Source organism: Salvelinus alpinus, chromosome 1, assembly GCF_045679555.1.
Source record: "Salvelinus alpinus chromosome 1, SLU_Salpinus.1, whole genome shotgun sequence".
NCBI lineage: Eukaryota > Metazoa > Chordata > Actinopteri > Salmoniformes > Salmonidae > Salvelinus > Salvelinus alpinus.
This window is the reverse complement of record NC_092086.1, coordinates 40804078-40828393: the sequence shown is the minus strand read 5'-3', so window position 1 is coordinate 40828393 and position 24316 is coordinate 40804078. Positions and strand designations below refer to the sequence as shown.

General features: G+C 43.5%; 1 protein-coding gene across 1 annotated transcript in view; it reads left to right on the top strand.

Moving 5' to 3' along the window:
• LOC139532423 (E3 ubiquitin-protein ligase SMURF2) overlaps positions 1–24316 on the top strand; it is a 56361-nt gene that overhangs the window by 5733 nt on the left and 26312 nt on the right. The window contains exons 2-3 of the mRNA XM_071330017.1: positions 22232–22270; positions 24008–24116. Of these exons, the coding sequence (XP_071186118.1) occupies positions 22232–22270; positions 24008–24116 (148 nt within the window). The remainder of the gene's footprint in view (positions 1–22231; positions 22271–24007; positions 24117–24316) is intronic.

Sequence of the window (24316 nt, the reverse complement as noted above, 5' to 3'; positions counted from 1 at the left end):
TATTTTTGACTATATATGGTTTCGACAATATCGCAATATTATTTTTGCGCTAGTTGGCTGTACCTTCACCAAAACTCCAATACTTTTCCTTCATAGCTTATTCTCCATCTTCATCTGTCAAATATTGTATAAACTATTTGGGCATGATAAGATGAAATGATTGTGAAAATCTAATGTGTTTACTTACTGATAGGTGAGCATGAGTCGTGAATTCATAATAGCAGCTTGTTAGATGTTGTTGACTTTGACACATTGCTGTTGATGAGTTTGTTATTGGGTAAACCTTGAATGATGAGTTGTTACATGCGAGCAGTCTTGTCGCTGTTTGCGTTCCTCTGAGCTTCTCCTTGCTGACATACCCCCATCCATTTGAACCAGATGTTGCAGATGGTTGCCAGCTTTTAAACTGGAAAAATATGGCAAGCAAGCCGCTAAAACTAACACTTGTGGTGAGAATTGCCCCTTGAATACACAAGACAGGTTTCCATTATGCTCTACAGCTGATCATTCTTAAATTGTCACACAAACATGGTTAATGGCACAATACATGATCCGTTAAGTAATAAATTACAGCGTTAAAATATGGCTCAATGCGGAGCACATTATCTGATCAGCTCTAAATTGTATTACTCAAACATGGTTCATGACCAAATGGTATCCATTCCAAACAGCCATAAATTTGTCAGGACACAGCACATGCAAACTTATCTGTCTCCCATAAAGTAATTTGAACAAAGAAACTGTGGAAGGGAGAAGTGATCCCTCCATTTTAACACTGAGGCCTCTGATCCCCAGCTGTTTGTAGCTGAGCGCTGAATTCGCCTCACCCACCAACAGATTTGAACAGCACAGACATTGATTAAGAAATCTCCATAGCATCAGTAAAAAACGCTTAGTAATAGGTTATAAAAAAATATATTTAAGGGCCATCTGTTCTTAGTTTTATTGGCTGACCCTTTGTTAGTTGATTCAACTCTATTTGTTTAGCATGCATATTACTCCTCTGGGTTTTGCCATGTACCGGAAAGAGGGAAGAACTGACTCTATGGGATTGTCTAGCATTCTCCACAAAAGCATCCCCCCTCTTTCTTTCTGTGAGTCACTCAGTCCTGTTCTTTCCGACTGTAAACTGCTCCCCTCCCAGTCCTAAGCGCGTGTCACCCCCACCCTCAGTGAGAGAGAAAGCTGTCGTGTGGTGCTGGGTTTCTCTGACTCAGTCAGTGGTTTTTGATCTGTCTTTTGACTGGGAACCAGCAACTATTGAGGACAGCATTGAACAAAGATGCAGCTTTGTCAGGTTTACCTATTGAAATGTCTAAATTTTATTTGATCGATTTATAGTTGCTAGCTACATCTCTGGGATCTTATAAAATGGGCTGTTGAATGAACACAGATGCACTTGTCTCATTTAAATCAAAGCAGGCCAAAAAAATTCCTTGTGACAATAGGTTGCGAGATTAAACATTCTCTCGCTGTACAAATCTGATTGAAGGATCCATTCTTTGTAGTGCTTAGTCTACCGTTTGGGTTAACATGTTAGGTAGTGGGGGGAAACTTGCAGCTGGGCACAGATGGTGCTACAGAGGCACAGGACTTAATGATCAAGAGTTCTTAATGTGTGCCGAGTCTGCCTGGTGCGTTCATGTGGCTCAGGCCGTTTTACAGAGTGCCTGTATGGAAGTGATTTTGGTCATCTGGGTGTTCAGACGGGATACATCGTAAATACACAATGATTAGGTACATGTGGGGAACTGTTGACTTTGCTACTCCATTACAGAACTGCAGAACAGTTCCACATTTTGCTTAAAGAGAAGGAAAACAAAACAATAGCAATTATTGCGCGTCATTTGGAAATGTTTTTCTTCCCCCGCTGAGGGCCCTCCAATAATTGCAATTTTTCCATAAATTAATTGACTGGGGTTGGCTTTCCTGTTGGTTCAGCAGCTCTTCAACGAGGACGAAGGCTTCTGCGGTCACACTCCCAAACCGCTGCCAGCAACGGAGCCGAGGCCAGATGAAGAGGCGGAGAGGGCAGCATCGGAGAGGAAGCTCTTTACAGATGAACACTTGTCCAAATGTCACCCCTGACAGGTGGGGAGCTCCCTTTGAGGTTCATAGTAATAATAAAGTGAAGAATTGCAGTCCTATTACGCAGCAGGACTGTCGGTTGGTCCTCATGTTTTGCTCAGATTGCTGGGTGGATTATGAGGGCTGTCCTCTTTAGTGCAGTGAGTTTGAGCAATCAGTCGGTGGTGGATCTTAGGAGAGTGGTGCTCCCAGCTAGGCCGAGCATAGGGTGGCCCATCAGACAGAGCTTTATTATCTTCAGTGGTGGATTGTTTTCCCAAATTCAGAGTTCTTTATTGAACTTAATGCTGGCTTAGGTTGGTGTTTGTGTGCTTATCTCACTGACTCAATACATTCCATTCAAGTCGGGTTAATGGATTATAGTTTGCTTGTCTCATTTAGAAACTAAATGCACAGACCACCTCACATTCCCCTTTCTATAGACAGGTGGTTTGTTTACCAACAGAACTGATGCATGATCAACTTTGGGGCAGCACAGATGGGGTTGGCGTACAAACAAAGGATTATTGACAACATGTAAACCATATTTCGTCTTAATGTTTATTGAAAAAATAAATACGTTTGCCCAATAAGAAGTGGTGTCTCTCAAATGCATCGTTACAGTTGTTGATTAGCTAGCTAGCGAATTTTAGCCATGTTGAGGGCATCCAATGTTAAGCAGGTGCTGAGCGTGAGTATCAGTCGACAGAACATCTGCAGCCAGCCCCTCTCTGATGATTAGTGCTCTCCAGGCAGCGGTTGACATTATTTACAAGCGCCCCTCCACCTTACTGTCTGCATGTCTGACAGAGGAAACACTCTCCATACCTGCTCTGCCACGGGGTTGTCCATTTTGACCACCCCAGTTTCCTATTTACACACTGACATATCTGCATTTCACGCCGCCGCTCCGTAGAAGCACATCTGTCAGCTTCTCAAGGAAGACTTCACCTGGGTGTCGTGCGGACAGTGAATGTTTTCTCTAACTTGAATGGTTGAAAGGGCGCCTTCAAAGGCCTGATGTGTTAACCTGGCAGAGCCGGTTAATGGGTCAGAATTGGATTAGCGGTGAGGGGGAGCTCTAGTGAGAATGAATCGGATGCTTGTCTGCAGGCTCCTCATCACTGCTGCCTGAGCTCCATTCTTTTTTCACTATGATTCACTTTAGATGTCCTTGTTGTTTTTCAGTTAAATAGTACAGAAAGAGTATTGGGTACTTAGAAATAGGTTGTGTTCGTTCTCACTCCCTTGCCAAATGTAGGCTGGTCGTAATATCTAGTGTCTTAAAGGGATAATGTGAGATTCTGAAAGTATCTGCGTGCAATATGAAGGAAGTTCGAGGTAGTTTCGCGAGCTGATGCTAACTAGCGTTATATGTTGTATAGGTGCAGTGAAATGTGTTCTTTTACAGGGTCAGCCATAGTTATACGGGGCTTCTGGAGCAAATTAGGGGTAAGTGCCTTGCTCAAGGGCAAATATATATATATCACAGGAGGCTGCTGAGGGGAGGATGGCTTAATTAATGGCCGGAACAGAGCAAATGGAAACGTATCAAACACATTGAAACCATGTGTTTGATACGATTCCACTCATTCAGCTTCAGCCATTGCCTGTCCTCCCCAATTAAAGTGCCACTAACCTCCTGTGAGAAAGAGATCTATATATATGTATATATATACAGTGGGGCAAAAAAGTATTTAGTCAGCCACCAATTGTGCAAGTTCTCCCACTTAAAAAGATGAGAGAGGCCTGTAATTTTCATCATAGGTACACTTCAACTATGACCGACAAAATGAGGGGGGAAAATCCAGAAAATCACATTGTAGGATTTTTAATGAATTTATTTGCAAATTATGGTGGAAAATAAGTATTTGGTCACCTCCAAACAAGCAAGATTTCTGGCTCTCACAGACCTGTAACTTCTTCTTTAAGAGGCTCCTCTGTCCTCCACTCGTTACCTGTATTAATGGCACCTGTTTGAACTTGTTATCAGTATAAAAGACACCTGTCCACAACCTCAGTCACACTCCAAACTCCACTATGGCCAAGACCAAAGAGCTGTCAAAGGACACCAGAAACAAAATTTTAGACCTGCACCAGGCTGGGAAGACCTAATCTGCAATAGGTAAGCAGGTTGGTTTGAAGAAATCAACTGTGGGAGCAATTATTAGGAAATGGAAGACATACAAGACCACTGATAATCTCCCTCGATCTGGGGCCCCACGCAAGATCTCACCCCGTGGGGTCAAAATGATCACAAGAACGGTGAGCAAAAATCCCAGAACCACACGGGGGGACCTAGTGAATGACCTGCAGAGAGCTGGGACCAAAGTAACAAAGCCTACCATCAGTAACACACTACGCCGCCAGGGACTCAAATCCTGCAGTGCCAGACGTGTCCCCCTGCTTAAGCCAGTACATGTCCAGGCCCGTCTGAAGTTTGCTAGAGAGCATTTGGATGATCCAGAAGAAGATTGGGAGAATGTCATATGGTCAGATGAAACCAAAATATAACTTTTTGGTAAAAACTCAACTCGTCGTGTTTGGAGGACAAAGAATGCTGAGTTGCATCCAAAGAACACCATACCTACTGTGAAGCATGGGGGTGGAAACATCATGCTTTGGGGCTGTTTTTCTGCAAAGGGACCAGGACGACTGATCCGTGTAAAGGAAAGAATGAATGGGGCCATGTATCGTGAGATTTTGAGTGAAAACCTCCTTCCATAAGGAAGGGCATTGAAGATGAAATGTGGTTGGTCTTTCAGCATGACAATGATCCCAAACACACTGCCCGGGCAACGAAGGAGTGGCTTCGTAAGAAGCATTTCAAGGTCCTGGAGTGGCCTAGCCAGTCTCCAGATCTCAACCCCATAGAAAATCTTTGGAGGGAGTTGAAAGTCCGTGTTGCCCAGCAACAGCCCCAAAACATCACTGCTCTAGAGGAGATCTGCAGGGAGGAATGGGCCAAAATACCAGCAACAGTGTGTGAAAACCTTGTGAAGACTTACAGAAAACGTTTGACCTCTGTCATTGCCAACAAAGGGTATATAACAAAGTATTGAGATAAACTTTTGTTATTGACCAAATACTTATTTTCCACCATAATTTGCAAATAAATTCATTAAAAATCCTACAATGTGATTTTCTGGATTTTTTTTCTCATTTTGTCTGTCATAGTTGAAGTGTACCTATGATGAAAATTATAGGCCTCTCTCATCTTTTTAAGTGGGAGAACTTGCACAATTGGTGGCTGACTAAATACTTTTTTGCCCCACTGTATATGTGTATATATTAGAGGTCGACCGATTATGATTTTTTCAACGCCGATACCAATACCGATTTATTGGAGGGCCAAAAAAAGCAGATACCTATTAATCGGCCGATATTAAAAAAAATAATAATAATAAAAAATAATAATAAAATATATTTGTAATAATGACAATTACAACAATACTGAATGAACACTTATTTTAACTTAATATAATACATCAATACAATCAATTTAGCCTCAAATAAATAATGAAACATGTTCAATTTGGTTTAAATAATGCAAAAACAAAGTGTTGGAGAAGAAAGTAAAAGTGCAATATGTGCCATGTAAGAAAGCTAACGTTTAAGTTCCTTGCTCAGAACATGAGAACATATGAAAGCTGGTGGTTCCTTTTAACATGAGTCTTCAATATTCCCAGGTAAGAAGTTTTAGGTTGTAGTTATTATAGGAATTATAAGACTATTTCTCTCTATACCATTTGTATTTCATATACCTTTGACTATTGGAGTTTCTTATAGGCACTTTAGTATTGCCAGTGTAACAGTATAGCTTCCGTCCCTCTCCTCGCCGCTACCTGGGCTCAAACCAGGAACACCTCGACAACAGCCACCCTCGAAGCAGCGTTACCCATGCAGAGCAAGGGGAACAACTACTCCAAGTCTCAAAGCGAGTGACGTTTGAAACGCTATTAGCGCGCACCCTGCTAACTAGCTAGCCATTTCATATCGGTTACACCAGCCTAATCTCAGGAGTTGATAGGTTTGAAGTCATAAACAGCGCAATGCTTGAAGCATTGCGAAGAGCTGCTGGCAAAACGCACGAAAGTGCTGTTTGAATGAATGCTTACGAGCCTGCTGGTGCCTACCATCGCTCAGTCAGACTGCTCTATCAAATCATAGACTTAATTATAACATAATAACACACAGAAATTTGAGCCGTAGGTCATTAATATGGTCAAATCCGGAAACTATCATTTCGAAAACAAAACGTTTATTCTTTCAGTGAAATACGGAACCATTCCATATTTTATTGAATGGGTGGAATCCCTAAGTCTAAATATTACTGTTACATTGCACAACCTTCAATGTTATTTCATAATTATGTAAAATTCTGGCAAATTAATTACGGTCTTTGTTAGGAATAAATGGCCTTTCAACAGTTCGCAACGAGCCAGGCGGCCCAAACTGCTGCATATACCCTGACTCTGTTTGCACTGAACGCAAGAGAAGTGACACAATTTCCCTAGTTAATATTGCCTGCTAACATGAATTTCTTTTAACTATATATGCAGGTTTAAAAAATATGTACTTGTGTATTGATTTTAAGTAAGGCATTGATGTTTATGGTTAGGTACATTATTGCAACGATTGTGCTTTTTTCGCAAATGCGCTTTTGTTAAATCATCACCTGTTTGGCGAAGTTGAAGTAGGCTGTGATTCGATGATAAATTAACAGGCACCACATTGATTATATGCAACGCAGAACAAGCTAGTTAACCGAGTAATATCATCAACCATGTGTAGTTAACTAGTGATTATGTGAAGATAGATTTTTTTTAATAAGATAAGTTTAATGCTAGCTAGCAACTTACCTTGACTCCTTACAGCCACAAAGTCCTTTTGACGCTGCACTCGGGTAACAGGTACGACCTCTACACTAGATATCCAGACTTGTTTCCGTTTCCAGGAAAAGGTGGTGGGGTACCTAGAATGTTCCTGGGCTCTGCTGTAAACCTGGATTGATGTGATTAACTCATACCTCTCTAACCTTGAGCAGATAGGGGTCTCTAAGTCACCAGTGTTATGGGATGCTTGGTGTGAAAACCGCAAGGCGCTCACAGCTGACACAAAGCATCTGTCTGTGCCCAGCCTGCCGTTGAGCCCTTGGTCCTCTGAGGAGGTAGATCACGAGTTGTTTATATTCACACCAGATCACATTTCAAATGGCATTTCCACTCAAGTTGAACAAATATGCCAAGGCTTCCTGTAAATGATTTTTGCATGTGAGCAAGAGGATGACTGTTTTAAAATGTCTACTTCTGAAGACTGTCATGTCCGGTAGTTGGCTAGTTAGAAAGTCACCTAACATTATGCCCCTTCTCCTTTTTAAATAGAATTACACTTAATTCAGCAAGTATTTTTTGCTGTTTGACTGGCTTAAGGACGGCCAGGTATCCTTCTTTTAAAATGGCTGCATACACGGTCTCATTGAGAGGACCCAGTTAACGCTGTTATTACAGGGACTACTCTCAACATGATTGCACAGCCATCAACTCATTCCATAGTCCTAGAGTTATTGGAACTCTCCAGAATGAGGTCGGTAACCTTATCCTTGTAGAAAGAAGAGGGACTCTGTGTCAGATTTCGGTCTTTTTAACTATGTGCCTTGTTTGCGAGATTGACCCAGTTATTGTGTAACTGTCTGCTTAATAAGTTGTGGCTTGCTAGGTGGAAAATCATTATGAAAGTACCTTCACCATCCAGGACCGCTCCATTAAAACAATCGCTACAATGGCCCGATGATTCATTGTGGTTTAGCTGGATCAGAGGCCGCAGACACTCCAGCCAGTCAAGTCTAGAGTATGAGGTCAAGGTTTCAATGTGCATTATCATTCAGATGGGATGTGTAATTACAGCCCTGGTCTGACTCATCAGGGGAGGGGCCACAGGTGACTAAAGTGTAATGCACTAGGCTACATCTTACACCCCAAAAAGTTCAAGGAGCTTTTAAACGCGTCTGTCATATAAGTGGCCATAACCCTTCTCTAAGCGAGAGCAAGAAATAAGATCTCAAAGTCTTGGCCGTGCCTCCTTATTAACCCCATCTCCCTGCACACTAATCAGAGCTGCCCAGACTTGGAATGATCTCATTATAGCAGCATGGCACAACTCTGCCCACGTCCCTCAATTGCTAAAGCTGGGACAGACATGACACAATGGTGCTAAAGCTGGGACAGACATGACACAATGGTGCTAAAGCTGGGACAGACATGACACAATGGTGCTAAAGCTGGGACAGACATGACACAATGGTGCTAAAGCTGGGACAGACATGACACAATGGTGCTAAAGCTGGGACAGACATGACACAATGGTGCTAAAGCTGGGACAGACATGACACAATGGTGCTAAAACTGGGACAGACATGACACAATGGTGCTAAAACTGGGACAGACATGACACAATGGTGCTAAAACTGGGACAGACATGACACAATGGTGCTAAAGCTGGGACAGACATGACACAATGGTGCTAAAACTGGGACAGACATGACACAATGGTGCTAAAGCTGGGACAGACATGACACAATGGTGCTAAAGCTGGGACAGACATGACACAATGGTGCTAAAACTGGGACAGACATGACACAATGGTGCTAAAGCTGGGACAGACATGACACAATGGTGCTAAAGCTGGGACAGACATGACACAATGGTGCTAAAACTGGGACAGACATGACACAATGGTGCTAAAACTGGGACAGACATGACACAATGGTGCGTAGACACGTGTTACACACTTCAAAACACCCAGTAAAAGCTGTTTATGGTAGACACCTGCACATTATGCCATTCGCTCATGGTTTTTAATCATGGAGCTCAATGTCTGTCAGCGGCACATACAGTGAGCTCCAGAAGTATTGGGACAGTGACATTTTTTGTTGTTTTGGCTCTGTACTCCAACACTTTGGATTTGAAATGATACAATGACTGTGAGGTTAAAGTGCAGACTGTCAGCTTTAATTTGAGGGTATGTTCATCCATCGAGTGAACCATTTAGAGATTACAGCACTTTTTGTACATTTTAAGGGACAGAAAGTATTGGGACAAATTCACTTATATTAAAGTGGTAAAAAAGTAAGTATTTGGTCCCATATTCATAGCACACAATGACTACATCAAGCTTGTGACTCTACAAATTTGTTGGAGACATTTGCTGTTTGTTTTGGTTGTGTTTCAGATTATTTTGTGCCTAATATAAATGTATGGTAAATAATATATTGTGTCATTTTGGAGTCACTTTTATTGTAAATACGAATGTTTCTAAACACTTACATTTATATGGATGATACAATGATTACTAGGGATGCACCGATATTTCTTGCCAATACCGATATCCAATATTTTCCTTGTCAAAAAAACCGATACCGATAACCAAAATGTTTAATTTTAGAGGCCTTTCAGCATTCTAGTATAGTTAACACACGGACGCAGCGGTCTAAGGCACTGCATTTCAGTGCAAGAGGTGTCACTACAGTCCCTGGTTCGAATCCGGTCTGTATCACATCCAGCTGTGATTGGGAGTCTCATTGGGCGGCGTACAATTGGCCCAGCGTCGGCCGGGGTAGGCCATCATTTGTAAATAAAAATGTGTTCTTAACTGACTTGCCTAGTTAAATAAAGGTTACACACACACACACCACACTGACCAAGAAGTTATTTTGTTGGCATTTACGTATGTCCCCATTACCAGAAAAACAAAATCAAAACCTATTTATTTCACTTACTTGCTGTGCTATTTCGTTGTTCATTTGTTCAGTCTTTTCAATCTCAAACAGGATTTCATCATACATGTCAAGCAGTGAAGTTTCAGCTCTGTCTGTCCGTGGCCTCTCTTCCTCGGTACGCACTGTCTCTGTGTCCGTTTCCATCTGGTCCAGCTGTGTATGTAACATTTAATGTAAACCCTCTTCTGTGTAGCGCTGTATTTTATACGTATGCACGTCAGGTTTTGCACATCGGCATTAAACTAGACATCGGGCCGGTGTTGGCGTTTTTAGCTAATATCGTCCGATTGCGATATGCTCACTGATATATTGTGCATCCCTAATGATTACGGATAATCCGGAATGAATCGTGAGTAATGATGAGTGAGAACGTTAGACGCACAAATATCATACCCCCCAAAAAGAACTAACCTCCCCAGTTATTGTAATGGAGAGAGGTTAACATGACTTAGGGGTATGATATTTGTGCGTCTAACTTTCTCACTCATCACTATTCATGATATGTTCAAGATTAGTCATGGTAGCATCCACATTATTCTTATTTTCAATACAAGTGACTCCAAAATGACACAATACATTATTTAGCATTCATTTCTATTGGCAACAAAATAATCTGAAACTCAATCAAAACAAACCGCAAATGCATCCGACAAATGTGTAGAGTCCCAAGCTTTATGTAGTCATTTGTGTGCTATGAATATGGGACCAAATACTTATCTTTTTACTATTTTAATACACAAGTGAATACTTTTGGTCCCCTAAAATGTGGGGACTGTGTACAAAAAGTTATGTCATTTCTCAACAGTTCACCCAATATGGATGAAAATACCCTCAAATTAAAGCTGACAGTCTGCACCTCAGTCATTGTATCATTTCAAATCCAAAGGGCTGGAGTACAGGCCAAAACATCAAAGAATGCGTCACTATCCCAATACTTTTGGAGTTCACTGTACCTAATGTTGACAATCAAGGATGACTGGGTCCCCCAAGAATGCATATAAACAGATACACATGTTGTGTGACTAGCCTACATGTTGTGTCTGTGGACTACATTGTCTCTTTTACTTTGAAAACATTATGCCCAAATCATTGGCGATACATAGGGCCTAGGTTACCCTCTTGTTGTGTCTTCACCTATAGGCTTTCAAGGTTAAGGGATAGAGCACATTCATTGTATTCTGTTGCTGTTCAGGTGAAAAGAAGAATCAGAGTCTACTCGAGGCAGTGTGATGGTTGGCATGGCCCAAATCGTGGCTTGCTCATGATGTAACCCTCTCAAACAGAGTTGTGAAATCGTTTTATGAAACAAACTCAGAGGGAGGAAAATGAAGGGAGCAGCAGTATTTCTCTGCTCCAGGCTGTGGCGGACCTCCATGTCTGTTAAACAGGTTAGTAATATCCCTCTCTACTCTGTAGCTCTACCCCGGCCTCTCCTCCATTAGTCTACATCAGAAAGTGCAGAGGAGCCAAAGAGCTTTAGAGAGCCATGCAGCCACTCTAAACTGCCCAGTCCCAGCCAACAGTGGTGCAAGCTGGCAGAAGCTGAGTGCTCACTGTTTTGACTCCTCACTAAGCATCAGTGCTGTGGAAGACTTTACTCGACTGGATGACTTCCTCTCAGGCACATTGTATCACTCAGTGGGAAAAACACATGTAGGCCTACTTACGCAGAGGTAGCAAAAATACAGCAAAAAACATGGGGATGAGTTCCTTCTTTTTGGTTCTCAAAATAGTTGGTGTGGACTCCTTATGCAATTACACAAGGCCTCATAGAGGAAAGGGTGATGTAAGATGGATGACATGTTCTCACACCAAGAATGTCGTCAGCCCATCTGTTTGCATGGTCAGACATGTTTAGCAGTGAAAGGTTGCTTTACCGACTCTGTGACTCTTGTCTCTCCCGAGTGGCGCAGCGGTCTAAGGCACTGCATCTCAGTGCAAGAGGCGTCACTACAGTCCCTGGTTCGAATCCAGGCTGTATTACATCCAGCCGTGATTGGGAGTCCCATAGGGTGGCACACAATTAGCCCAGCGTCTTCTGGGTTTGGCCGGGGTAGGCCGTCATTGTAAATAATAATTTGTTCTTATCTGACTTGCTTAGTTAAATAAAGGTGAAATATATTTTTTAAATAGCGCTTCTCTCATTGTCTTCATCGGGAGAATGGTTCAGTTTGGCAACAATGAATGCCACCTTCCCCCTGGTGGATATTCTCTGAAGTCCAACCAGACATCATGTCACCTGACTGTACAGGTTCTTAGTTTGAGCTCATCAGAACATGTACAGATCTGTCGTCACTTTTCAACACTGCTGTGTTAAGTATGATAATGAGAGGTTTCTTGGAGCACATCTCTGATGGTTGACGTTTGTTTTTTATCTTTTTGTATGTGGAACATTTTGAGTCCTCTGTAATTCCAACATGCGTTGTCATTTTACAGTGACTGTGTGACAGATGTGCCTGATGTCAGCTCCACTGTCCATCAGTGTGTAATAGTAGTTTTGGGGATCCTATTCAGCTGTATTTATTTTGTGTCCGTAATGTACATCACAGCAGGTTTTCTCCGACCTTCCTCTCCATCCCTAGTTGTTGCAGGGCTCTACACTGACATTTTTTATAAGGAGCACGTGTGAAAAATGTAGGCACACGCAAAAAAAATTAGTAGCACAATGATAAATATTTGAGATATTAAAGCTAGAATCCTTAATTTATCTAGGCGCGCCTAAATAAAACAATTCCGGTTTCACAGCAAAATATTTAAGTGCATATGCGAGTGAAATGATCACACTGTAGAACCCTGTGTTGAGAAGACTTCTCCACTTCTAGAGTGTGGGAGATGAAGCATGTCTTTGAATGCTCCTATGATTTTGAGCCTAGTGAAAATATTTTTTCTTAAAAGCCTGCTCTCTGTTTTCCTTATGATCTGAAGTGACAGGTGAGATGATGAGATCTTGGTGGTGTTTTTTTCCCCCACATCTAATTTTAAAGCTTTGGAAGTTCCAGCTCTGTTTACAGGCATTAGGAGATTATCCTGGCAGCCTCTTCCCTGATCACTCAGCTCCTACCTAGACTCTTAATATCAGCATTTATTTGCCCAGCAGAAGTCTTATCAGATTAGCATATTTACATAAGTGGATTTCCTAAAATGTAAAAGTTGCCTTAGATGGATATTTATATTTTCTACCAGTCCATTGGCCCAACCACATTTCCACACTTGCGCTCTGAAGAGTTGGGTTTGATGAAATTCTACTCTGCACTCCCCCACTAACCCCCACCCTGCCCAACTAGGCTACATTCAGGTCTACAGTTAAGTGGTGTGGCAAGGTCTTTAAAAAACAACCCACTTTTGTCCGGAGCAGAGCTGAGTGCACACATAGAGAGGAGTGTCCTGCCCAGCGGCAAACCTACTGAACTGTCCCACTACGCAGGGCCTTCTGGAGCGTGTGGGACGCTCATGTTAGCACAGCCAGCCATGGCAGACATACCATGACACACAACACGTAGGCCATATAAATAACCTACCCTCATTTAATGTCTACAACTACCCTATAGAATGTCCATGAAGACTTTATTGTACTGTCTCGATTCCCATCAAACCCTTTTATGTGTGTGTGAGTCATGTTGTCCTGTCACTGTTCCTCTGTGGAGAGGCAATGGAAGCCCCAGCCCAGATAAGACTCACATTCTCTTAGAATGAGAGCCTAGACAGGCCTGGATTTGAGAACCCACCAGCGCCTAATGGGCTGGCTGGAAGCAGAGGGATATTCGCCCTCAAGAGTGGGGAAACCAGGAGATGGATCAGGCTGCAGAAGGATGCGGATTGGTGATTACAGATTAGGACCTGGTCCACCTCCAACACTTGTTGATCCGAACTCTCCCTCTCCTTCCTTCCATCTTTCTTCTCTCTTTTTTTTAAGGCGCAGTGAAAGAAGGAGTGGTTGGGGGGAAAGGAAGCTTTTTGTTTACAGAAGAACAATGCTGCGAATGAGAGCGCTCAGTCCTGGAGTCAAAACAGGGCTAGAGACAGGCAGGCAGGCAGGGGATAGGGGGGAGGGGGGCTTTCCAGGGAGATGTCAGACTGTCTAGTGGATTGGGTCAGGGCACTGGACTAGGGGAACCAGGTGGAGGGGAAGGGTGGTGCAGGGGTTAGCAGCAGCAGCACTATTGTTTTGGGTGACACAATTATGATTTCACACTGAAAGAGGTTGATTTTGACATGTCCCTCTTTTTCTTTTGTTAAATTCCAGACCTGATTTTGACTTTGGACAGGCTGGTAATGGTGGGTTTTTATAAGGCAGTTCTCTTTTCCCACACCCCCACTTCCTCCTCCTCCACAGGCACTCCAGTGTGATGGTTAACCACAGAGCTGTACACCAGGGCAGCACTGTGAATCCCCCTTTTTCCCCACAGCATCCATTTCCCATGTTCCATCCCACTGGGTTATAATTCGAGTGGTAGAGTTTGAGTGTGTGTTTGAGAGAGAGAGAGCGGGAGATGTGTGGGATCCAGCTGAAGTGCCTCCATTTTGTTTTGGTTGGTGATTGTTTGCTCATTCAGTGTGTCATGTGACCTCTCCCTCCCCAGGTGGCCTGAGTGGCGGGGTGCATTGAGTCCCCGGACACTGGGTTTCTTTGTGTCCAGCCCTGGGAGAGACTCACCCACTTCTCTTTCTCTATAGGTGGAACTTTAACTTTACCCCCAAGCTCTCTGCCTGCCTCTAACCTATCTGTTCATCGATTTTGACTGAGAAAGCCAGGAGGTTGTGGTGTTTGCTGACCCCCCCCCCCCCTTGGGGAATCTACCTAGTTTGGGCTGTGATTTGGAAACCTATGATGTGACTAATAACCCACTGACTGACTGTCCGACACAAGGAGGACACACAACTCCTCTGCTTCCTATGCTGGAATGCCGGGTTATGTTCCAGTTTAGTCATTAGATATGTTCCACTTGTTTGTTCCTGTCGGTGCCAATGACTCAGGGCTTGTAGGAGGACATTAAGTGATACCACATCTTTAACAGGATATTAAGAGATGAGGCTTCATGGGTCATAAGAGGGAAGTGTGTGTGGGTGGGTTTCTGAATGTGTGTCCAGCTGCAGCTTCAAATTCCTCTCCAGCTGTTTGGTTGTGGGCCATTTAGATAAGAATGTGGAGTAAATGTAGAATGTGTTAGCCTAAAAGGCTTTTGTCATTTATCAGAGTTGCATGTGATCCCAGTTCCCTATGAAGGCTGTGTGGACAGCCTGGTGATGGAGGGAAGGGCGCGCGGCGTGGTTATCATTAGTATTCAAGCTGTGATATACAGCAGCTATTACTCACTTTGTCACCCCCACAGATACCTTAGTTGACTGATGTTGCAGCGCCGCGCCTGGTACAAGGCTGACACCATTGAATAACTGTACACTACAAGTCTACTCTGTCCACCCTGTCATATCCACACTCAACTCATTCCACTGCTATACAACCATTAGGAATGCCTCTGAGCCCGCCTGTATTATAGTGTGTGTTTGTTTGTGTGTGGTATTCTTCTCCATTACTGTATTCATAGTTTTAAATGTCAACACTCATTAGCCTACTCCTCTCCTGTTGTGAGCAGCTCAATTGTGCTGTCCTTCCTCCCTGTCAGTCACACTACAGTCGTTGGGTCTTTGAGCTGCCGGCAGCGCGACCAGAATGAGAAACACAGACACACAGAGAGATCCTTCTCTCAGCCTTGACTCGATACCGCAGTCGCTATGGCGACTGAGGATTTAAGATGCGCCGAGATGCAGAGGATTACGTGATGTTTTTCCGGAGTGTTTAGTAGGGGCAGGCAGGGTGAGAAATGTTTGGAAAATTAGTTTTGCACCAGGGGTGGGTTTTAGACAAGGCTGATATTTTTCCTTCCGCATGGTCATGGCTAGAAGGGAAACTGCTTTTGCCAAATGAACGTCAAAGTAGAAAAGTCTTCCTAACCTTAACCTAATTCTCCTAACCTGCTATGTTAATACTCCTAACCTGCTGCATAAGTTCTCCTAACCTTTTGTGTAAGTTCTCCTAACCTGTTACGAAAAATATGACAAAAGCTGTATCCCATCTAGTCAAAACCCTTCCACATGGGTAATAAGGTGGAATTGGTTAGAATTGTCACTTTTTTTGTACCATTTTTTACTCTAGCTAGCTCCCTCCCAATCAAACCCCTCACCCTTACTCACTTTGGCAAGTACATTACTCGGTTGTGCAAAAAATCGCAACTCCTTGAGAACAGCATTTTGTTAAAAGTGGACATGGGAAATAAATTATGTGATTCTAACTAACCAAAATCTATTTCTATATTTTATATTATATATATATATATTATATTTTATATTTTTTCTCCAGGATTGTGAGTGTAGCGCTTTTTGAGTCTGTGTGTGCAAGTGCCCATGATGTTGCATATATTTACGTGTGTGTCAAATCAATTTTAATTGGTCACATACACATATTTAGCAGATGTAATTGCTGGTGTAGCGAAATGCTTGAAGTGTGTGTGTGTGTGTGTGTGTGTGTGTGTGTGTGTGTGTGTGTGTGTGTGTGTGTGTGTGTGTGTGTGTGTGTGTGTGTGTGTGTGTGTGTGTGTGTGGCCATGTTTATGTGCCTGGATGGAGAGAGCTATATATTTGTCAGTGTGTGAGTATGAGAAAGTGCGCCCGGCGTGACCAATAAAAATAGATTTACGATGCCGCCCTGTAGGTGCAAGCTGGCCGGTTTCCTTTTCTTAGGGACGGCTCCTGTCATCAGGACAGACTTCCTATAAACCCATACATTTAAAGAATTCTGTGTGCTGGCAGGAAATGGGGACAATCATTTAACTTCATGTCATTAAACAAAGCTATCGTGACAGAAAGTAGATTAAATGGGGGTGTTCCGTAGGTTGGATCATATGGCTAATATATTTCTGTCAGCGATATGGTGTTTGCTATGTTTCTTCAGTGGCTTATGGACCGTTTAATGCAATATTCTGTGTTGGTGAGATGGGATGGGCAACCATTCTCTTTCTCCAGGGTGGTTCTCTGACTGTCCCCCCACAGTTCTCTTCTTGTTCTACATTCAGATCCATCAGTTATTTTCTATTTAGAAACTACTTGTAAATACACTATCTCACCAAAAGTATGTGGACACCCCTTCAAATTCTTGATTCTGCTGTTTCAGCCACACCGTTGCTGACAGGTGTACAAAATCAAGCACACAGCCATGCAATCTCCATAGATCCAACATTGGCAGTAGAATGGCCTGTACTGAAGAGCTCAGTGACTTTCAGTTCATCAAATTTCTGCCCTGCTAGAGCTGCCCCGGTCAACTGTAAGGGCTGTTATTGTGAAGTGGAAACGTCTAGGAGCAACAACGGCTCAGCCGCGAAGTGGTAGGCCACACAAGCTCACAGAACGGGACCGCCGAGTGCTGAAGCGCTGAGCATGTAAAAATCGTCTGTCCTTAGTTGCAACACTCACTACTGAGTTCCAAACTGCCTCTGGAAGCAACTTCAGCACAAGAACTGTTTGTCTGGAGCTTCATGAAATGGGGTTCCATGGCTGTGCAGCCGCACACAAGCCTAAGATCACCATGCACAATGCCAAGCGTCGGCTGGAGTGGTGTAAAGCTTGCCGCCGTTGGACTCTGGAGCAGTGGAAATGCGTTCTCTGGAGTGATGAATCACATTTCACCATCTGGGAGTCCAACGAATGAATCTGGGTTTGGTGGATGCCAGGAGAACGTTACCTGCCCCAATGCATAGTGCCAACTGTAAAATTTTGTGGAGGGGGAATAATGGTTTGGGGCTGTTTTTCATGGTTCGTGCTAGGCCCCTAAGTTCCAGTGTAGGGAAATATTAACGCTACACCATACCATGACATTCTAGACGATTCTATGCTTCCAACTTTGTGGCAACAGTTTGGGGAAGGCCCTTTTCTGTTTCAGCATGACAATGCCCCTGTGCACAAAGCGAGGTCCATACAGAAATAGTTTGTCGAGATCGGTGTGGAAGAACTTGACTGGCCTGCTCAAAACCCTGACCTCAACCCCATCGAACACTTTTGGGATGAATTGGAACGCCAACTGCGAGCCAGACCTAATTGACCAACATTAGTGTCCGACCTCACTAATGCTCTTGTGGCTAAATGGAAGAAAGTCCCCGCAGCAATGTTCCAACATCTAGTGGAAAGCCTTCCCAGAAGAGTGGAGGCTGTTATAGCAGCAAAAGTGGGACCAACTCCATATTAATGCCCATGATTTTGGAATGAGATGTTCGACGAACACGTGTCCACATACTCTTGGTCATGTAGTGTATGTAACACCATGAGAAGTATTAAACAACCATCATCGGGGAAACATTTAAGAGCGTGGCTGTTTGACATTCAGATTTACACACGAGAGGCACCTCTCAGCTACCATGGGAAAGAGCCCTTGAGAAATCACTAACTAACAAAAATGTGGCCAGAAGGAGTGACAGTGAGGTACAAACCAAGGGTCCCATAACCCTTTGTATTCATGTAAGATTCAATAACTCACTGAATCCTCTCCCTGTAAAAGTATAAAGCAGAGCCGAGCGGTTCAGCCCTCCGTCCCATAAGGGGTGACACCCCTGAAGAGTGGACCGGGACAACGTGTACCGTCTAGCAGGTTCATCTCCGGGCTCCTACTGCAGTCAGTCTGTCTGTCCATCCAAGGGGGAAGCCTGCTGAGCCGCTGGCATAGAACCTGATCTGATCACGGCGTTCCCTTTCCTGGGGTCAACCAGCGCTCACATTATCTGGAGCCCGCCATGTTTAGCCACGGTAGGTTAATTTAGCTGCCCTTCTCTGGGAAAACCCATCAGACAGTCAGGGCCAGACTCACGGAAATATGTGTACATCATTATAGTTTACAGCCGGTCTTCACTCTCTAGTTTACTACGTGATCAGTCAGACTATCTGCTCATTACCTGCATAACATTGACCTACCTATCCTACCACGTATTTTGGTGGTTAGGCTATATATTGACTGAAGGAGAGGCAGTTGGCCCATGGTGTCTGAGTTTACGCTTGTCTGTATGTAATGTAGGTCCCTAGAAAATCTGTTTAATTTTTTTTTGCCTGATTCCGTATTCTCAGTTTAGTTTTTCAAGGTTTCTGTTTTCCCCTGTTTTTTTCTGGTTTTCACTCTCCAAATCAAACTTTTTTTTAAATAGAAAAACAACTCAATTGGATGTTGTAAGTCCACAACAATGCTTAAACCACATCAGGAGACCACTTGAGGTCTGTGACATTTTTTATAAATGTAGATTTTGGGGTGTAGCACATAGCAAGAGGCTATTATTTAGTGTTATTGTTGTGGTGTATGTGATGGTAGAATTTGCTAAACAATTTTTTTGTATTATTTATTTCACCTTTCTTTAACCAGGTAGGCCAGTTGAGAACAAGTTCTCATTTACAACTGCAACCTGGCCAAGATAAAGCAAAGCACAAACAACAACACAGAGTTACACATGGAATAAATACCCACTAGATTGATGCAAATAATCAATTTAAGCATAGGTTACTTTGTAGTTAACATTTAATGGAGAAGGTTTTTTGGAAAGCCTTTCCATCTTCCAGAAGACTTTTCATTAGCATCATCGCTATCGACTACACAAAATGGTATACGCGCTCACTGCGCAATACACAGATGGGGAATTCTCGTTAACTCTTCAGAAAGTTGCAGGAAATACATATCACTGATGTATTCTGTTCATGTCTTGTGTATGATAAGCTTGCTCAAATTAATTTTCAATACATTTAGTTGATTCCCTACTAAGTTCAGTAAAACATTTATATGGTTGAATTCTGTTTTAATGTCTGCATACTGTAATTCCATCCCCGTTCTCCTCATCGCAGATTTTACAGGGCCCTAGTAATGAGAACTCTCATGTTCTGATGGTTGGCTTACATTGGATGATGATTGCTGCCCGGTGCTCCATTCATGTCCTGCAGTCTATCTCATCATTGGCTTCTCTGCTGCCATTGTCTGGTTATCTCTGTAATTTCAGTGGTTTTGTCTTGGGTCTGCTGTGCTCGGCTGTAATTCGGTCTGTTCTATATTTTACATATATAAGTGTTGTGTTGTTTTCCTGCTGTATTGATGGCTAGGTTTAATGGTATGCTTACAGAAGGCCCGTTGGTTTTCATGTCCCGGTCAGAGGGACATTACGGCAAGTTCTGATGTTCCGTGATGTGTCATTTCTCTCCCACAGTCAGACAGGCCTACTGTGTCACCGGCCTCCTCTCTCTTCCCTCTTCCTCTCTCCCAGTTTACATTTGACTATATGAGACTCACCATTGCCCTTTCTCACTGGGACTCCCTGTAACGTTTTAACTGTTCATGTCCATCTCCTGTAGCTTTGCTCTGCTGCAGCTGTGAAAATACAGAAAATTACCAGCTTTGAGAGTCCATTTCTTTTGATTAAATCATCTATTTTTGAGAAACACACTATGTAGCTAGTTTTCAGGACCCAGCGTATGTCGTTCTGTCCGTATTTGGTTGTAAAAGAAGCAAGACCTGAATAGTGATATCACAGAGTGCTGTCACCGGATTCTTACAACTCCTCACCCCCTCACAGCACCTCACACCCCGACATTCTCTCTCTCTCACACCTCTCTGCCTGTAAATAATTAATTAGATCACTGAAGCTAGAGCGGGTGTGCAGAGCGAGGTGTTGTGGACCCTTTCAGGGGCCTGTGGTGTGTGTGACTGGCATACAGTGTGTGTGTGAGACTGACTGAGAGAGATGCATACCAGATGTTTGAGTAATGAGGTGGGTTTCACTGGAACGGAACACATTCCCAGGGATGTTTGCTGGAAGAAATTCTTCCTCGTCTGTCGAGCATGTTCTCCCTTCCCATCCCCCAAGAGGGTTTAGATTCGGTTAAGACCTACTTTTCTCCCTCCTCTCCATCTTAATGGTGTAATTTTCATTAAACCCAGAAACCCTTTGTGTGTGCTGAGTGTATCAGTAAACACCATGTGTAGATGTTTGTGTTTCACACTGCGGTCTGTGATTTGTGTGTTTAATTCAGTCCATGGCACTCTTAAATGGTGTTCTGTTCCCTCTCATACGTTGTTTCAGCTCAGACCTAAATTGATTTAGGAGTCAGGTTATGTTTCACATGCAGTGTAAGCACTGTGGTTCTCCCTGTGTTTAGCTGTGGGTGGGTGGGGAGGGGCAGATGAATAGCGGTGGTTGTAGATTCAATGGCTTAGGCTGCTGTCTGCCCCTATGGGCCTGCCTTTGTTTATTTGTGTTAACAAAGTAAAGTCTGGACACACCTGCATGTGAGCGGGTCTCTGTAGAGAGAAGACACACAAACGGCCTCGGGGGCCCGCCAGACATGAGACAGATTTCATCTCTCAAAGATCTGAAATCGACTCACATGGCAACTATGGACGGCTGTCGCACCGCAGCTGGCGTCTATGGGGGTGGTATTGAACAGCGCTGGTAGTGAGCATAGTGGGTGGATTTTGATCAGTGGGATGTGACCGGGATGGCCCAAAAAATACATAGACCAAATACACAAAGGTAGTTGAAGTACAATAGAAAGGCCATTCTTGCCTGTGGCTGTGTCTGTACTGAAGCGGACCAGAGGGACTGGGCCTGGGCCGGGGCTGAGTAAGTGACTGAGTGTGTGTCGGTGGCTCCAGACACCCAGGTGGCCGTTCATCCAGGCCCAGTGGAGGGTGTTTAAGTGGCTCTGCCTCATTGCCTCAGCAGCCCCTCCATGGTTCTCACTGGGGATCTGCCCAATCTACTGCTCTGCTGCTGCAGACTGGCTGCTGTGGGGAAGAGTATGCCCCTCCCTTTTAATAGTTCATATTGAATTCATGTGCGAATGCCCAATGATTCAGCATGTCGCCAACAAGTGTCCATATGCACTATCGTCAAGTTACTTTCTTGATTGAGTTGCTGTTAATCAACTACTATAGCTATAAAGCATGTTGATGCTGGTCTATTTTCTGGAGCGGAACAGGAGAGTTCCTCATGTCATTGATTTATCACCTGGTTGTCAGCTTATGATCAGTACACACACTCAAATGTAGAGATATAGGGTCTGGCACAATCCAGTCTGGCTAAAGATATATGTTCATGTGTTTTCTCTATCACCTAAAAGTCACATTACTTGTCTTACATTACACATTATAAAAGAAATGCTCTTGCTGCTTATGTAATGTAGCCAGGGCTATCCATATCCAAGATGGAGCGCTTTGCAATTCAGTTCCCTGAGCAGCAGTGTATCACTTCAGCCCTGCACAAACCTCTCCCTTGGCAGTGATGTAACCACACGATCACAACAGCCTGTCAGTGTGTAATATGTGTCTATCTGCAACGATTAAAAATAACACCTCATTCTCCTCTTCTCTTTCAGTCCTCTGTGCCAAAAACCTGGTGAAGAAAGATTTCTTTCGTAAGTAACCCAGTGAAAGCTGTGTTTCTGATCCTCGACTCCATGTTAAATGGCTTTATAGTTTCATAGTCAGGGGGCTTGATGGCTTTGATGTCTGCAGTGTGAGATATGTATCCCCCGTGAGAAATGTGAAATGTGGGTCAGTTTGAGCTGATTAAAGAGGGCCTGCTGCCAGCTGCTAGAGTTCCCTACCAGCAGAACGCCATGCTAACACACTTAACCAACCACTACAATACACCAGCAAAGAGGAAAGGGTTAGTAGCCTGTAATGTTACTACTGATATGTTTGTGGGGAGAAAGATGAGCTCACCACGTCACAATGATGTAGCTTATTATCAATATTAGCCAATCAAACTACTAATAAAACTAGGACTATTTTATTCCCTTTGTTTCATTCACATTTCATGCATTGAGTCACACAGGTATGAAATATCTCTTAAAGGATCGGACCCTTTTTTTCAATTTTCGCCTAAAATGACATACCCAAATCTAACTGCCTGTAGCTCAGGACCTGAAGCAAGGATATGCATATTCTTAATACCATTTGAAAGGAATCACTTTGAAGTTTGTGTAAATGTGATATTAATGTAGGAGAATATAACACATTAGATCTGGTAAAAGATAATACAAAGGGAAAAAACTAGTTTTTTCTTTGAAATGCAAGAGAAGGGTCACAATTTATTTTTCCAGGTTAGGCGCAATTTCAGTGTATGTGCAAGTGTATGTGCAGTTTTTTTGACTGATCCAATGAACCATTGTATTTCTGTTCAAAATGTTGTATTAAGTCTGGCCAAATGTGCCTAATTGGAGCAATTCTGTAGAGGTTAAGTATGGGATATCAATAAAACGTTTATACCGTCATTTAAAGCTAGTCCATTTCAGAGTGAAACAGCACAGCATAGCATTTCAGTGTGTGCTAGGTGTCCATAGTGGCCCCAGTGTTTGGGTGTGTTTGGGTCAGGCTGTCATGGAGAGTGAGTGTGTTAAGGTCCCTCACTCAGGTGGTTTCTCTGGTGCCCATTCCTCCCATTCCAGCACTCAGGGGCTGAGTAAACACTCACTCAGTCAGGGCCTGGGTGGAGAGAACTCTGCCTTGTGTGGCAGCAAGGCAGGCTTGTCTCTGTGGGATAGTGTGTTTATGTATAGAGAGAGATGTATTTCTAAGTGCAGTTTGTTTTGTTTGTGTGGGCCTGCATGGCATATGTGTGTGTGTGTGTGTGTGTGTGTGTGTCTGTGAGCTTGTGTATCCACCACACCCAGGCTATGTGCAGGTAAATGTCATCCAACAGGTCCCTCAGGTCTGTCTATTAGTGTCAATGTCATGTCCACCCGTATCTCTAGATATCTGTCACTCGGCTCAGTTTCAGTCACACTATCAGATTCACACATCAGCCATTCCTAGACTGTCATAGAATGTTATTCATCAAAAGTAGTTTTCTTCAGATAACCTCTTTTCCCCCTTTCAGAAACCGGATAGTCTCACTTCCATCAGCATAATGAAATCATCAAATAATGATGGAGTGATGCCTGTAACATTTTCTCCTAGTACAGCCTGTCCTTGGCCAGGCCAGTGTGCTGAGGCTGTGTGCTGAGGCTGTGTGCTGAGGCTGTGTGCTGAGGCTGTGTGCTGAGGCTGTGTGCTGAGGCTGTGTGCTGAGGCTGTGTGTGTGTGTGTGTGTGTGTGTGTGTGTGTGTGTGTGTGTGTGTGTGTGTGTGTGCGTGCGTGTTCCCCTGTAGGCCTCCCTGATCCCTTTGCCAAAGTGGTGGTGGACGGCTCAGGACAATGTCACTCCACAGACACCGTGAAGAACACCCTCGACCCCAAGTGGAACCAGCACTACGACCTGTGAGTCCCCTCATCACTCAACTAACATAATGGATAGCGCAGCGCTTGCGCTTGACATACCATCCATATAGAAGCAGCTGTGACTAGATGTGAAACCGTGTATCTAACAGAAACCTTACCATAACCTGCTGATTTAGTAATGAACCAGCATTCTGCTGAACTGCGGCCCCTCTCTATAACTATCACCAGTGCCCTCTATG